Source organism: Salmo trutta, unplaced genomic scaffold (genome assembly GCF_901001165.1).
Source record: "Salmo trutta unplaced genomic scaffold, fSalTru1.1, whole genome shotgun sequence".
Classification (NCBI taxonomy): domain Eukaryota; kingdom Metazoa; phylum Chordata; class Actinopteri; order Salmoniformes; family Salmonidae; genus Salmo; species Salmo trutta.
The window spans coordinates 15,800,880-15,815,486 of record NW_021822911.1 but is presented as its reverse complement, the minus strand read 5'-3'; the positions used below and the strand labels follow the sequence as shown (position 1 = coordinate 15,815,486).

The window sequence follows — 14,607 nt, the reverse complement described above, 5'->3', positions numbered from 1 at the left end:
GATACCAGGCTACTTGACTGAGTAAAACTCTTGCCACACTGATCACAGCTATAAGGCTTCTCTCCTGTGTGTGTTCTCTGGTGTGATACCAGGTGGCTTGACTGAGTAAAACTCTTCCCACATTGATTACAGCTATAAGGTTTCTCTCCTGTGTGTACTCGCTGGTGTTTTTTCAATTCTGATGAAGATTTAAAACGTTTCCCACAGTCAGAGCAGCAGTGAGGTTTCTTTCCTGTGGGTCTCTGATGGTGTTTCTTGAGGTGTCCTGATGTGGAGAGACTCTTCTCTGCCTCGTCAGCTTCACGATGTTGTTGAGGCTCCCCAGAGGATCCACGATGGTCACATCTCTCTCCTGTATGAACCTCAAAGTCAGACAGTCAATGTAGTGAATGTTTAAATGTTTTTACAAACTTTGACAAATGTCTTCTAAGTCTTGTTTTACTTTGATTTTGGTCCACCAGCCACTGTAGCAGGCAGATTAAAGAATATACCAGCCACTGTAGCAGGCAGATTATAGAAAATACAGGCCACAGATTTTTTACCAGCTCAAATATTTTCTTTGCCATGAATGATTACACCAAAAATCACAACAACAAGAAAACAAATGCGCAGCTTGGCAATGTTTGTAAAACAAGAAATGTAAGTAAGAAGTAATGTGGTATATTGCTCCATGTAATTACATTTTTGTGACAAGAGACTTTTAACCTCTTTGGTATAGGGGGCAGTATTGAGAATTTTGGAAAAAATATGTTCCCATTTTTAACTGCCTCCTACACCAACTCAGAAGCTAGAATATGCATATTATTGTTCAGGTTTGGATAGAAAACACTCTGAATTTTCTAAAACTGTTTGAATGGTGTCTGTGAGTATAACAGAACTCCTATGGCAGGCAAAAACCTGACAAGGCTTCAAGCAGGAAGTACCCTGTCTGACAAGGAGTCGTGCGTCTTACCTCTTTTTATTGAAAAGTAAGGATCTTAGCTGTAACGTGACAATTCCCAGGGCTCCAATAGGCTCTCAGAGCCCGCGAAATAACTGAAGGTTTACGAGGGAACCTCAGGTTGAAATATATTATCGCCTTTTGTAAGTGGATGCTCGGAGGACCTTTCAATGATGCGCGTGCATGAGTCGCTTCTGAGGAGAAATTTTATTCGGCTGTTTAGGCTCAATGCATACTCCCGGTCGGAATATTAACACTTCTCTATGACATAAATGGCATAAAAATTGGTTTTAAACAGCGGTTGACATGCTTCGAAGTACGGTAATGGAATATTTAGACATTTTTGACACGCCAATGCGCCATGCGCGACACCGCGAAGAAGCATTCTAGAACTCACGAACAAAACGTCGCTGTTGGAACATAACGATGGATTATTTGGGACCAAACCAACATTTGTTATTGAAGTAGAAGTCCTGGCAGTGTATTCTGATGAAGAACAAGCAAGGTAAGAACATTTTTCTTATAGGAAATGTGATTTTGGTGGAGGCTGAACTGGGTGGGTATCTAAATAGCTAGCCCTGTAATGCCGGGCTATGTACTTAGATTATTGCAAAATGTGCTTCATCCGAAAAGCTATTTTAAAATCGGACATATCGAGTGCATAGAGGGGTAATGTATCTATAATTCTTAAAATAATTGTTATGCTTTTTGTGAACGTTTATCGTGAGTAATTTAGTAAAATCACCGGAAGTGTTCGGTGGGAATGCTAGTTCTGAACGTCACATGCTAATGTAAAAAGCTGGTTTTTGATATAAATATGAACTTGATTGAACAGACATGCATGTATTGTATAACACAATGTCCTAGGTGTGTCATCTGATGAAGATCATCAAAGGTTAGTGCTGCATTTAGATATGGTTTGGGTTTATGTGACATGATATGCTAGCTTGAAAAATGGCTGTGTGATTATTTCTGGCTGGGTACTCTGCTGACATAATCTAATGTTTTGCTTTTGTTGTAAAGCCTTTTTGAAATCGGACAGTGGGGTTAGATTAACGAGATTCTTGTCTTTAAATAGCTGTGAAATAGTCATATGTTTGAGAAATTGAAGTTATAGCATTTCTAACGATTCAAAAATCGCGCCACTGGATTGAAGTGGCTGTTACGTAGGTGGGACGAAATCGTCCCACATAGCCCAGAGAGGTTAACCAATGTGTTAAAATAATTCATTTAGATACAATAGTAATGATGAACAGTTGTACAACTGAACATCAAGAATCAACAAAGTGCCTCCATAACACAACACATCACACCACACTGTCCTGCCAGATAAACTGCTGATCACTACACACCACACTGTCCTGCCAGATAAACTGCTGATCACTACACACCACACTGTCCTGCCAGATAAACTGCTGATCACTACACACCACACTGTCCTGCCAGATAAACTGCTGATCACTACACACCACACTGTCCTGCCAGATAAACTGCTGATCACTACACACCACACTGTCCTGCCAGATAAACTGCTGCCTTATTATTATAGTTCAGGGCTCTACGCTGACATGTGTTCGTCAGTTTATATACTGAACAAAAATATAAACGCAATATGTAAAGTGTTGGTCCCATGTTTCATGCGGGATCGTCTGAGGGAGGGGGGTGCGGAGGAGTATTTCTGTCTGTAATGAAGCCCTTTTGTGTGGAAAACTCATTCGGTTTGGCTGGGTCTTGTGCCCCAGTGGGTGGGCATATGGCAGCGCACCTGCCCAGTCGTGAAATCCATAGATTAGGGCCTAATGAATTTATTTCAATTGACTTCTATGAACTGTAACTCAATAAAATATTTGAAATTGTATCGTTTATATTTTTTGTTGAGTATAGTTAGGAGCTGGGCAATTCCACAGTAACGGAATTACACCAGACTCTGATTTTATTTAAAAATGTATGCAAAACAAAAACCATTGCTGCTTTAAAACCACGTTTATGTACATCAGTTCAACAACTGCAGGGTTTGTGCCCCGTTATTAAATATTAGTATTTACTGGTGTTAATCTGACCTTCCGTTTCCTCCTCCTCTTTCACTCTGAACGCGTCTTTCTCTTCTTCTTTCACTGTAACAGCCTCACCCTCTACTTCTGTTTTCACAGTAACATCCGCCTCTTCCTTCTCCTCTTTCACGACAATGTTCAGCCCCAGAGCTTCTTCCTCCGTCCAGCAGACCTCCTCTTCTTTAACAGGAGGGGAGTAGTTTAGGGAGCTCATGTTCGGGGATGTTAGCTAGCTAGCTAGCTATCATTAGCGAATAGGCTAATGCTAACTTAACCAGCCAGCTACTATAGCTGACTAATAAAAAATAACGTAATATTAAATTAAATAGGTTAACAAGTAGATACGACAGAAGTGTGTCTAAAACACAGTAGCTAATATAGACCGAAAGCGTATAAATAGCTTGAATGTTTCGGCTATGTTGGCTAGCAAGCTACCGAGGTGGTTGACGAGCTGTTTATGAAGAACCGTCCACTAGATTATACGTCACGCTGCAGCATCGCCTGAAAGACGCACATCGCCGTCTGCTGACTGGAGGGAAACGCAGTTGAGGATCACATTTTATGTACAGACAAAGATTATCTTACATGGATTTAATTAAATAATACAATTGAGACATACAAAGACAGGAATGTGTTGGTTGATTAGTGAGAATAAAACATGTTTACTACAGCACATTTAAGGCAGTTTCATTCAGTCAAACAACATATAAATAAGTAGCCAGCTACTGTAGGTCTATACTGCTCCTACATGGTGTAACAATACATCATGTAGATGTATATAATGAACAGACTAGGTCTATACTGCTCCTACATGGTGTAACAATACATCATGTAGATGTATATAATGAACAGACTAGGTCTATACTGCTCCTACATGGTGTAACAATACATCATGTAGATGTATATAATGAACAGACTAGGTCTATACTGCTCCTACATGGTGTAACAATACATCATGTAGATGTACACTACTGTACAAAAGTTTGGGGTCACTTAGAAATGTCCTTGTTTTTGAAAGAAAATCACATTTTTTGTCCATTAAAATAACATCAAATTGATCAGTAATACAGTGTAGACATTGTTAATGTTGTAAATGGCCCTGCCAGTGTGCCAGGTGGACATTCGGTTTGATTCAGACCCTGCCAGTGTGCCAGGTGGACATTCGGTTTGATTCAGACCCTGCCAGTGTGCCAGGTGGACATTGGGTTGATTCAGACCCTGTCAGTGTACCAGGTGGACATTGGGTTTGATTCAGACCCTGCCAGTGTACCAGGTGGACATTGGGTTTGATTCAGACCCTGTCAGTGTACCAGGTGGACATTGGGTTTGATTCAGACCCTGTCAGTGTACCAGGTGGACATTGGGTTTGATTCAGACCCTGTCAGTGTATCAGCTGGACATTGGGTTTGATTCAGACCCTGTCAGTGTACCAGGTGGACATTGGGTTTGATTCAGACCCTGTCAGTTTACCAGGTGGACATTGGGTTTGATTCAGACCCTGCCAGCATGGCCAGAAATTTATTACAAGGTCAGTAACTTATAACCACAGAACCACCCCAGACCTTTCATGCCTGACTAAAAACACCTAAGTATTAGATTTACTGCCATGGTCTAGTATGTCACTGCATCAGACACCATTCACAATGCTGGCTGAGGTACGAGTAAAACATGACATATTATTTCCTAACCATTCACAATGCTGGCTGAGGTACGAGTAAAACATGACATATTATTTCCTAACCATTCACAATGCTGGCTGAGGTACGAGTAAAACATGACATATTATTTCCTAACCATTCACAATGCTGGCTGAGGTACTAGTAAAACATGACATATTATTTCCTAACCATTCACAATGCCGGCTGAGGTACGAGTAAAACATGACATATTATTTCCTAACCATTCACAATGCTGGCTGAGGTACGAGTAAAACATGACATATTATTTCTTAATTGTAAAAATATCCCCATTCCTTAATCAACTAGTCTCCCACTGTTTAACCAGAATAACATGAGTTGTGTCCTTCAAACTGTTAGTCCATAATCATAATCAGCTACTTAGATGTTATGTATTGTCATGTTATGCTCACTATAAGAAGTCCTGAATGTATTGAAATGCCTGGAGGGGATGTGTTAATTCATAACCCATCATTTATACCTGTTAATTTATAACCCATCATTTATACCTGTTAATTCATAACCCATCATTTATACCTGTTAATTCATAACCCATCATTTATACCTGTTAGTTCATAACCCATCATTTATACCTGTTAATTCATAACCCATCATTTATACCTGTTAATTCATAACCCATCATTTATACCTGTTAATTCATAACCCATCATTTATACCTGTTAATTCATAACCCATCATTTATACCTGTTAATTCATAACCCATCATTTATACCTGTTAATTCATAACCCATCATTTATACCTGTTAATTCATAACCCATTATTTATACCTGTTAATTCATAACCCATCATTTATAACCCATCATTTATACCTGTTAATTTATAACCCATCATTTATACCTGTTAATTCATAACCCATCATTTATACCTTTTGCTTGAAAGGGGTGGTTCAGGCAGGCTGGCACGCTCCCTGACCTTACTTCTTACTTGACAGGAACTAATGGGGATCCATAATAAACCCTAGGAAGAGTAGCTGCTGCCTTGACAGGAAATAATGGGGATCCATAATAAACCCCAGGAAGAGTAGCTGCTGCCTTGACAGGAAATAATGGGGATCCATAATAAACCCCAGGAAGAGTAGCTGCTGCCTTGGCAGGAACTAATGGGGATCCATAATAAACCCCAGGAAGAGTAGCTGCTGCCTTGACAGGAAATAATGGGGATCCATAATAAACCCCAGGAAGAGTAGCTGCTGCCTTGACAGGAAATAATGGGGATCCATAATAAACCCCAGGAAGAGTAGCTGCTGCCTTGACAGGAACTAATGGGGATCCATAATAAACTCCAGGAAGAGTAGCTGCTGCCTTGGCAGGAACTAATGGGGATCCATAATAAATACAAATACTTGAATCAATATTTTTGTGTCTCTTTACTCTTGGATTCTAAAATGCTAATTAACATCAAAGTAGACGACATGCAAGACTACAAATCCCTGCAAGCTCCTGCATGTCATCTCTAGCCAACACCTTTCACAGAACAGTTCACTGAATTGTCCATTGAAATACATTTTGACAATTTAATCATTGCTGCATTAAGGCCTGATTGGTGGAGTGCTGCAGAGATGGTTGTCCTTCTAGAAGGTTCTCCCATCTCCACAGAGGAACTCTGGAGCTCTGTCAGAGTGAACATCGGGTTCTTGTTCACCTCCCTGACCAAGGCCCTTCTCCCCCCATTTCTCAGTTTGGCCGGGCGGCCGGCTCTAGGAAGAGTCTTGGTGGTTCCAAACTTCTTCCATTTAAGAATGATGGAGGCCTCTTTGTTCTTGGGGACCTTCAATGCTGCAGACATTTTTTGGAACCCTTCCCCAGATCTGTGCCTCGACACAATCCTGTCTCAGAGCTCTATGGACAATTCCTTTGGACCTCATGGCTTGGTTTTTGCTCTGACATGCACTGTCAACTGTGGGACCTTACATATACAGATGTCTGCCTTTCAAATCATGTCCAATCAATTGCATTTACCACAAGTGGACTCCAATCAAGTTGTAGAAACATCTCAAGGATAATCAATGGAATCAGGATGCATCTGAGCTCAATTTCGAGTCTCATAGCAAAAGGTCTGAATACCTAAGTAAATACATTTGCAAAAATCTCTAAAAACCTGTTTTCACTTTGTCATTATGTGGTATTGTGATGTCATTATGGGGCATTGTGATGTCATTATGGGGTATTGTGATGTCATTATGTGGTATTGTGTGTAGATTGATGAGGGGGGAAAAAAGTACATTTTAGAATAAGGCTGTAACGTAACAAAATGTGGAAAATGTGAAGGGGTCTGAATACTTTACTTTTCTACTGCAGTTTTGTACATGATCAAATCAAAGTTTATACACTGTCATGTGATACGTGATATAGAAAAGTCCAATCTTAGGAGAGTACATGGGAGGCACTATACTGTGTGTCTGCAGGTGTCTATCTGGTCAAAACCACTGATACAGGAGCCCCTCCACCCTCTGGTGGGATGGATCATGTCTACAGAGAAACCTAGATTCAAATACTTAGATTTGTGTGTATTGGGTATATGTTGTGAAATTGTTAGATTTTACTTGTTAGATATTACTGCACTGTCGGAGCTAGAAACACAAGCATTTTGCTACACCCGCAATAATATCTGCTAAACATGTGTATGATAAAATGTGATTCGATTTTTATTTGAAATAAACGTCCTATTTATCAAAGGTGCTTTTGGCTGGGGTCAAAATGACTCCAAAGGATTTGAATTTGTTAAAAGTCCATATTGATACAGAAACACTAAACCATGATATAGATTTATTAAGAACAAGTTGATTGACAAAGTCATGAAGAATTGAATAAACTACATTTTGGCTATGATACAAGATATGCTATGGGGTAAAAATGATCCATGTCAGAAGTATGGTTCAATGCAAATATGTAGTGGGTGTAACGTTTGTTTTAATTTCTCACTCATTGAAAACGAATCAATCAACACATGCTTCTCTTTGAACGACTTAATATAACATTAAACTTTTATGAAATAAGTAAAAAAATAAACGTTTGGTTCCTCCACTGCGTTGCCCTCCAGTCAGCAGATGGCGATGTGCGTCTTTTAGGTTCAGGCGATGCTGCCAGTGTGACGTATAATCTAGTGGACGGTACGCTCCTTCAACAACAACAGCTAGTCAGACACCTCGGTAGCTTTCTAGCAAACATAGCTACAACATTCACGCTCTTTACACTGGTTTGGTGTATATTAGTCGCTGTGTATTAAACACACTTCTGTTGTATGTACTTGTTGGCCCATTTAATTATATATTTACGTTGTTTGTCAGCTAGCTGGTTTGCTAAGTTAGCTTAGAACTAGGCTAGTCGATAATGCTAGCTAGCTAACATCTCCGACCATGAGTTCACTAAGCTACTCTCCTCCTGTTAAAGAGGAGGAGGAAGAGAAAGATGTTACAATACAAAAACAAGTAGAGGGTGAGGCTGTTACAGTGAAAGAAGAAGAGAAAGACGTTACAGTGAAAGAAGAGGAAGACGCGTTCAGAGTGAAAGAGGAGGAGGATGTTACTGTGAAAGAAGAGGAGGAAGCAGTTTATGGAGTGAAAGAGGAGGAGGGGGAGATGACTGTCACATTGGAGGAAGAAGAGGAGGTTGGAGATCTGTTTAACACCAGTAAGTACCGTCTCTGCAGTCGTTGAACCAATATGCAGTAAAGGGGTTCTACACTTTAATGTTGTTCTGTAGGAATGGCTGAAGCTTCACTGTAACGTGTAGAACATCAAGAGTGGACCATCAACAACACGTTAACAATTGATCAAATGCATCCAATGACAATGCCTGAAATACTGTAGTCCTCAATATCTCCTATTAGATTAGCCCAAGATGTTCTCTTAAAGGGGCAATCAGCAGTTGTTACATCCATTTTGGGACTTATACATTAATGATATGTACCCATCTGTTTCTTGAATAATTCACTTATAAATGCCTCATGAGCTTAGTTCAACTGTCGTACCCCATCAGAACCCAAAATATAAGCTTTTATTTACTCCAATGTTTGTCAGTAAATATAAACACTGTATATACTCAAAACATGGTTAAAACTATAATGTTGATATCATGGATGGTTACATTTCTCCAGCCCCATCCCTCAGCTTTTTACCGAAACGGGCAGGGAGTTCGCTTTATTATTGTTTCTACTGCTGATTGCTGCCCCTGTTACTCCTCAAGGTCCAATGACTGTATGTTATTTTCAGAGGTAGACTGGCTCTAGCAGCTAAAATAGTCAAATATTCCATCTAAATGTGAATCGATTCTCAATTGCAATACGTTTCTAGAAACATAAATTGCTGTACTTTCATATCAATTCAGAATAATTTCACACAATACTTAAATATCACATCAAAATTATTTCACACAATACTTTCATATCACATCAAAATAGGTAACCAGTCGCGATGCCCCAAACAGTGAATGCAAATCAATTTATAACATTTTTGACATGTGTTTTTCTGGATTTTTTTGTTGTTATTCTGTCTCTCACTGTTCAAATAAACCTACCATTAAAATTATAGACTGATTATTTCTTTGTCAGTGGGCAAATGTACAAAATCAGCAGGGGATCAAATACTTTTTTCCCTCACTGTAACTCCCAATCACGGCCAGTTGTGACACAGCCTGGACTTGAACCAGGGTGTCTGTAGTGACGCCTCAAGCACTGAGATACAGTGTTTTAGACCGCTGCACCACTCAGGGGCCCCAAAATCATGTTCTAGTGCTGTCCCCACCTAAAATAAATCTTGGTCAACCAAGAGTTGCCTGTTCTTTCTACCAATCGATTGTTGAAATGTTATGTATATTTTTCCATATATAGACACAACCCATGTGTTTTAATAAAATCAACTATATGTACTGAACTGGTCTGATGCGTTAAGCACGCTGTTTGACCAAATAATTAAGACACACAAATGACTCGAGGGATGACTCAAACCTTTTCCATTTCGAGTGGCAATTTATCTGACCATTTCTACTGATCTGGTGCCAGTTAGGATTTTCATATGCACATTTTCATGGAAGATTTTAAAATCATTGTCTGTGATTAATCTACATTCTATCTAAATCTAAAAGAAAATTATACAAATCTAAAAGTAACTTTTATTGCCATTGCAACTATGTAAAAATAGCCTACATAAAGCCAACAAATAAAAACATTGCAGCTTGCAGGTAGAAAATATCCTATAAATCACATTTGCTGCACATTGCCTGTCTACAACGAACTTGAAACATATCAACTATCAACTGGGTCCTCCTAAACTTGTGATAGCAGCTTGCAACATTGTATAAAATATTCTGGGCCCTCAGAGTTTCCTGCTCCAGTGAGTTCTGGACAGACACAGCTGTTGGCTATTTGTGCAAAGGATAAGAAGTAATCATGTATTTTATGACATTTCCACTGGATCAAAGCATTACATTTTTCCCTTTTATGCCGAGTGGTTATCGAAAGGGTGAGAGCTGGAAATATATTTTTTAAATACTTTGAGGAACTATTGTCATTTGCAATTGATTTTGATTAGACTTTGTTTACTTGCTGTTTGAGGTGAAGAGAAAATTACTTTGAGAAGCTCCAACTCATTAGTGGTGGTGCATTAAGACAATCAGAAATACTATCAGACATCCCCAAATGGGCACATTTATAGGCCTACATTTGCACACAGGCCAGGTAGACTAGTCCTACTTCTATATGCTTAATAAGGTGTGCATTCTTACTCAACATTGACGGGAGTGTTTCAAACAAAAGACAATTAATAAATCGACAAAACTGACGCATCTTGCGGGGTCAGGTCTGGGTGGTCTGCCAGGGGCCATTTCATTTAGGGTCCGTTTGGGTCGGCATGGGGAATGATTCTTTTTCCCCATAGTATGTTGTACCGAAGTTGACCGACTGAAAGGGAGTGTAACTTTATGACTATAATTACTGTTCCCTGAAGGAGGGATACGAGGTACAACACCTGTTTGGCTCCACCCCTTCCTGGGTCGTTGAAGAGCGATATTAAATTGAATATGACCTAAGGCTCATATTTCTGTGTTTATTATATTATAATTAAGTCTATGATTTGATATTTGATAGAGCAGTCTGACTGAGCGGTGACTGAGTGGTGGTAGGCAGCAGCAGGCTCGTAAGCATTCATTCAAACATTCATTCAAACAGCACTTTCCTGCGTTTGCCAGCAGCTCTTTGCAATGCTTGAAGCACAGCTCTGTTTATGATTTCAAGCCTGACAACTCCCAAGATTAGACTGGCAATACTAAAGTGCCTATAAGAACATCCAATAGTCAAAGGTTTATGAAATACAAATGGTATAGAGAGAAATAGTCCTATAATTCCTATAATAACTGCAACCTAAAACTTCTTAACTGGGAATATTGAAGACTCATGTTAAAAGGAACCACCAGCTTTCATATGTTCCCATGTTCTGAGCAAGGAACTTAAACGTTAGCTTTTTTACATGGCACATATTGGACTTTTACTTTCTTCTCCAACACTGTGTTTTTGCATTATTTAAACCAAATGGAACATGTTTCATTATTTATTTAAACCAAATGGAACATGTTTCATTATTTATTTAAACCAAATGGAACATGTTTCATTATTTATTTGAGACTAAATTGATTTTATTGATGTATTATATTGAGTTAAAATAAATGTGTTCATTCAGTATTGTTGTAATTGTCATTATTACAAATATATATATTTAAAATCGGCCGATTTAATCGGTATGTTTTTTTTGGGGGGGGTCATCCAATAATCGGTATCGGCGTTGAAAAATCATAATCGGTCGACCTCTACTATGTTATTGTTTGTTAAACACTTAGTGTACAAACCCTCATTGTCAGGCTGATGGAAAAGCTAGCCAAGGAGCATTTTACTGGTTGAAGTGTTTTTTAAGTATAAAGCAGTTGATTTGTGACAATAACACAAGCATATTAAGCAGGAGATTCAAGCGAGCCTTACAATTATAATCCAAAAGTAATGTGAAATGCACTCATAAGCAACCTGTAAATGGAGGCTATATTTGCAGTCATCCTATGAGAACTCCCCTGAGTTTTCCCCCATGGTGGTGAATTAGTGAATAGACACAGAGCTTAATGTGAGTTTCCTTCAGTAGCACTCCTGATAGTGCGCTGTAATATTCAGAATGCCTTGTGAAAAACTAAAATCGTCGCTCACCATTTTTTCTCCAGGCAGAGAGAAAAAAACTACATCCATAACTAGTGGTTTCCTCATTACCAGATATACTACATCCATAACTAGTGGTTTCCTCATTAGCAGATATACTACATCCATAACTAGTGGTTTCCTCATTACCAGATAAACTACATCCATAACTAGTGGTTTCCTCATTAGCAGATATACTACATCCATAACTAGTGGTTTCCTCATTACCAGATATACTACATCCATAACTAGTGGTTTCCTCATTAGCAGATATACTACATCCATAACTAGTGGTTTCCTCATTAGCAGATATACTACATCCATAACTAGTGCTTTCCTCATTACCAGATATACTACATCCATAACTAGTGGTTTCCTCATTACCAGATATACTACATCCATAACTAGTGGTTTCCTCATTACCAGATATACTACATCCATAACTAGTGGTTTCCTCATTAGCAGATATACTACATCCATAACTAGTGGTTTCCTCATTACCAGATATACTACATCCATAACTAGTGGTTTCCTCATTAGCAGGGAGGTGTTTCTGCAATCAAATTGCATGCGCATTGCCCTCGTGCTGCAATTTTATTAAACACAGAAAGGGGCCTATATTGGAGACCAAAAGTCGTCTGGCACACTGCTTAGAGTTTCAACAACATGAATAACTTATTTCTAGTTACTACTAATGTGAAAACAAGACAAAATATGATTGTTGCTAAGTTGACTGTCGTAATGGTCAAATAATTTAACAGACGTCAATTGTTGTACAACTTCATGGGTATGATCTGACAAATACATTTGATTTGATTTGGTCATCCCTTTTTACCTAAAATAAACAATGGATTTCTGCTGTTGTGGGCCTTTAACCGTCTGTCTGACTTTGTTGTTCATACAGGAGAGAGACGTGACTATCGTGGACCCTCTGGGGAGCCTCAACAACCTCATGATGCTGACGAGGCAGAGAAGAGTCTCTCCAGATCAGAACACCTCAAGAAACACCAGCAGAGACCCACAGGGAAGAGAACTCACTGCTGCTCTGACTGTGGGAAGAGATTCACCTCCTCATCAGGCATTAAAATTCATCAGAGAACACACACAGGAGAGAAACCCTATAGCTGTGATCAATGTGGGAAGAGTTTTGGTAAATCTAGCAATCTGACATCACACCAGAGAACACACACAGGAGAGAAACCATATAGCTGTGATCAGTGTGGGAAGAGTTTTACTGAGTCTGGGGGTCTGACTAAACACCAGAGAAGACACACAGGAGAGAAACCTTATAGCTGTGATCAATGTGGGAAGAGTTTTGGTCAATCAAGCAGTCTGACAGTACACCAGAGAACACACACAGGAGAGAAACCCTATAGCTGTGATCAATGTGGGAAGAGTTTTGGTAAATCTTGCATTCTGACATCACACCAGAGAACACACACAGGAGAGAAACCTTATAGCTGTGATCAGTGTGGGAAGAGTTTTACTGAGTCTGGGGGTCTGATATTACACCAGAGAAGACACACAGGAGAGAAACCTTATAGCTGTGATCAATGTGGGAAGAGTTTTGGTCAATCTAGCAATCTGACAGTGCACCAGAGAATACACACAGGAGAGAAATCCTATAGCTGTGATCAATGTGGGAAGAGTTTTGGTAGATCTGGCCAGCTGACAGTGCACCAGAGAATACACACAGGAGAGAAGCCTTATAGCTGTGATCAATGTGGGAAGAGTTTTGGTCAATCTGGCCATCTGACTCAACACCAGAGAACACACACAGGAGAGAAACCTCATAGCTGTGACCAGAGATAATCTGATAAAAGATCTCTGATCAAATATCAGAAAATACATACATGAAGGAGTTGTTTCATGATATCAATGAATTAATGTCACAATGTAGAATGTTTTACCATTGTAGAAGGAGTATTTTAATGATGTCACAATGTAGAACCTAAACGTTTGTCCCCTGTTCTATTGATTTCAACATGATATGGATATTAGCCTCAGGGGGAAAATCCAGGCTCTGAAATGGAAGAGTTACTATTTATAAGATTTAACAAAAAGTGACTAACAAAAAAAGAGCTGTGTTACACTTACCACGTTGGTGACCCACTTGAATCAAAATGCAACACTTCAAAATGTATCTAGCTGTTTTCTACAAATTATTAAGAAGTTAGTTTTCTGTATTGGAGATGAGTTTTGTTTGGGTTCATTCCAAGGGGACGAGAGTTCTAGAAGCTAGTGGTAATTATTATTTTTTAAATTGTTTTTAATTGTTGACAGCCAGTAGAGACCATGTTTATATTGGTGAAGGTGAAGCATTGTAGTTGATTATAATGAGGAATGGAAGTTGTTTTCTGTTGGTGGTAAGCACGTAAAGTGGAGTTTTTAGAAAAGCCTCTGAGTGTGTATTCCTAAGTGGGGGGCACCTTGGAGGTGTAAACAGGGCTGAGTCAGCTATCTGTGTGAACTGGATGAAAACTAGAATCTTTGTTTACTATTTAAGACAATTTATGATATAGTATAAGCTAGTAAGGTGCACCTGTAATTGTTTTAAACCTGTAATTATTTTACACCTGTACCCCATTTTAGAAGTATTGAAAGATATAAATGTATGTGTTGCATTATTCTAGGAACTAACCATGAGATAGAAATGTGAAAATATTCCTGCAGGTTAAAATATTGTTGAAAAACAACTAATTGATTAGGTATGTTTGAGAATAGCATTGTGTGGCTGTGATATGGGAG

General features: G+C 39.0%; 1 protein-coding gene across 1 annotated transcript; it reads left to right on the top strand.

Moving 5' to 3' along the window:
* Positions 1-12,972: 12,972 nt before the first annotated feature.
* Positions 12,973-13,644, top strand: LOC115186562 (zinc finger protein 180-like; the record flags this gene model as incomplete). Its single annotated transcript, XM_029746158.1, has 1 exon — positions 12,973-13,644. A coding segment is annotated over one exon (672 nt), but the record flags the coding sequence as incomplete, so codon positions are not given.
* Between the last annotated feature and the right edge of the window lie 963 nt (positions 13,645-14,607).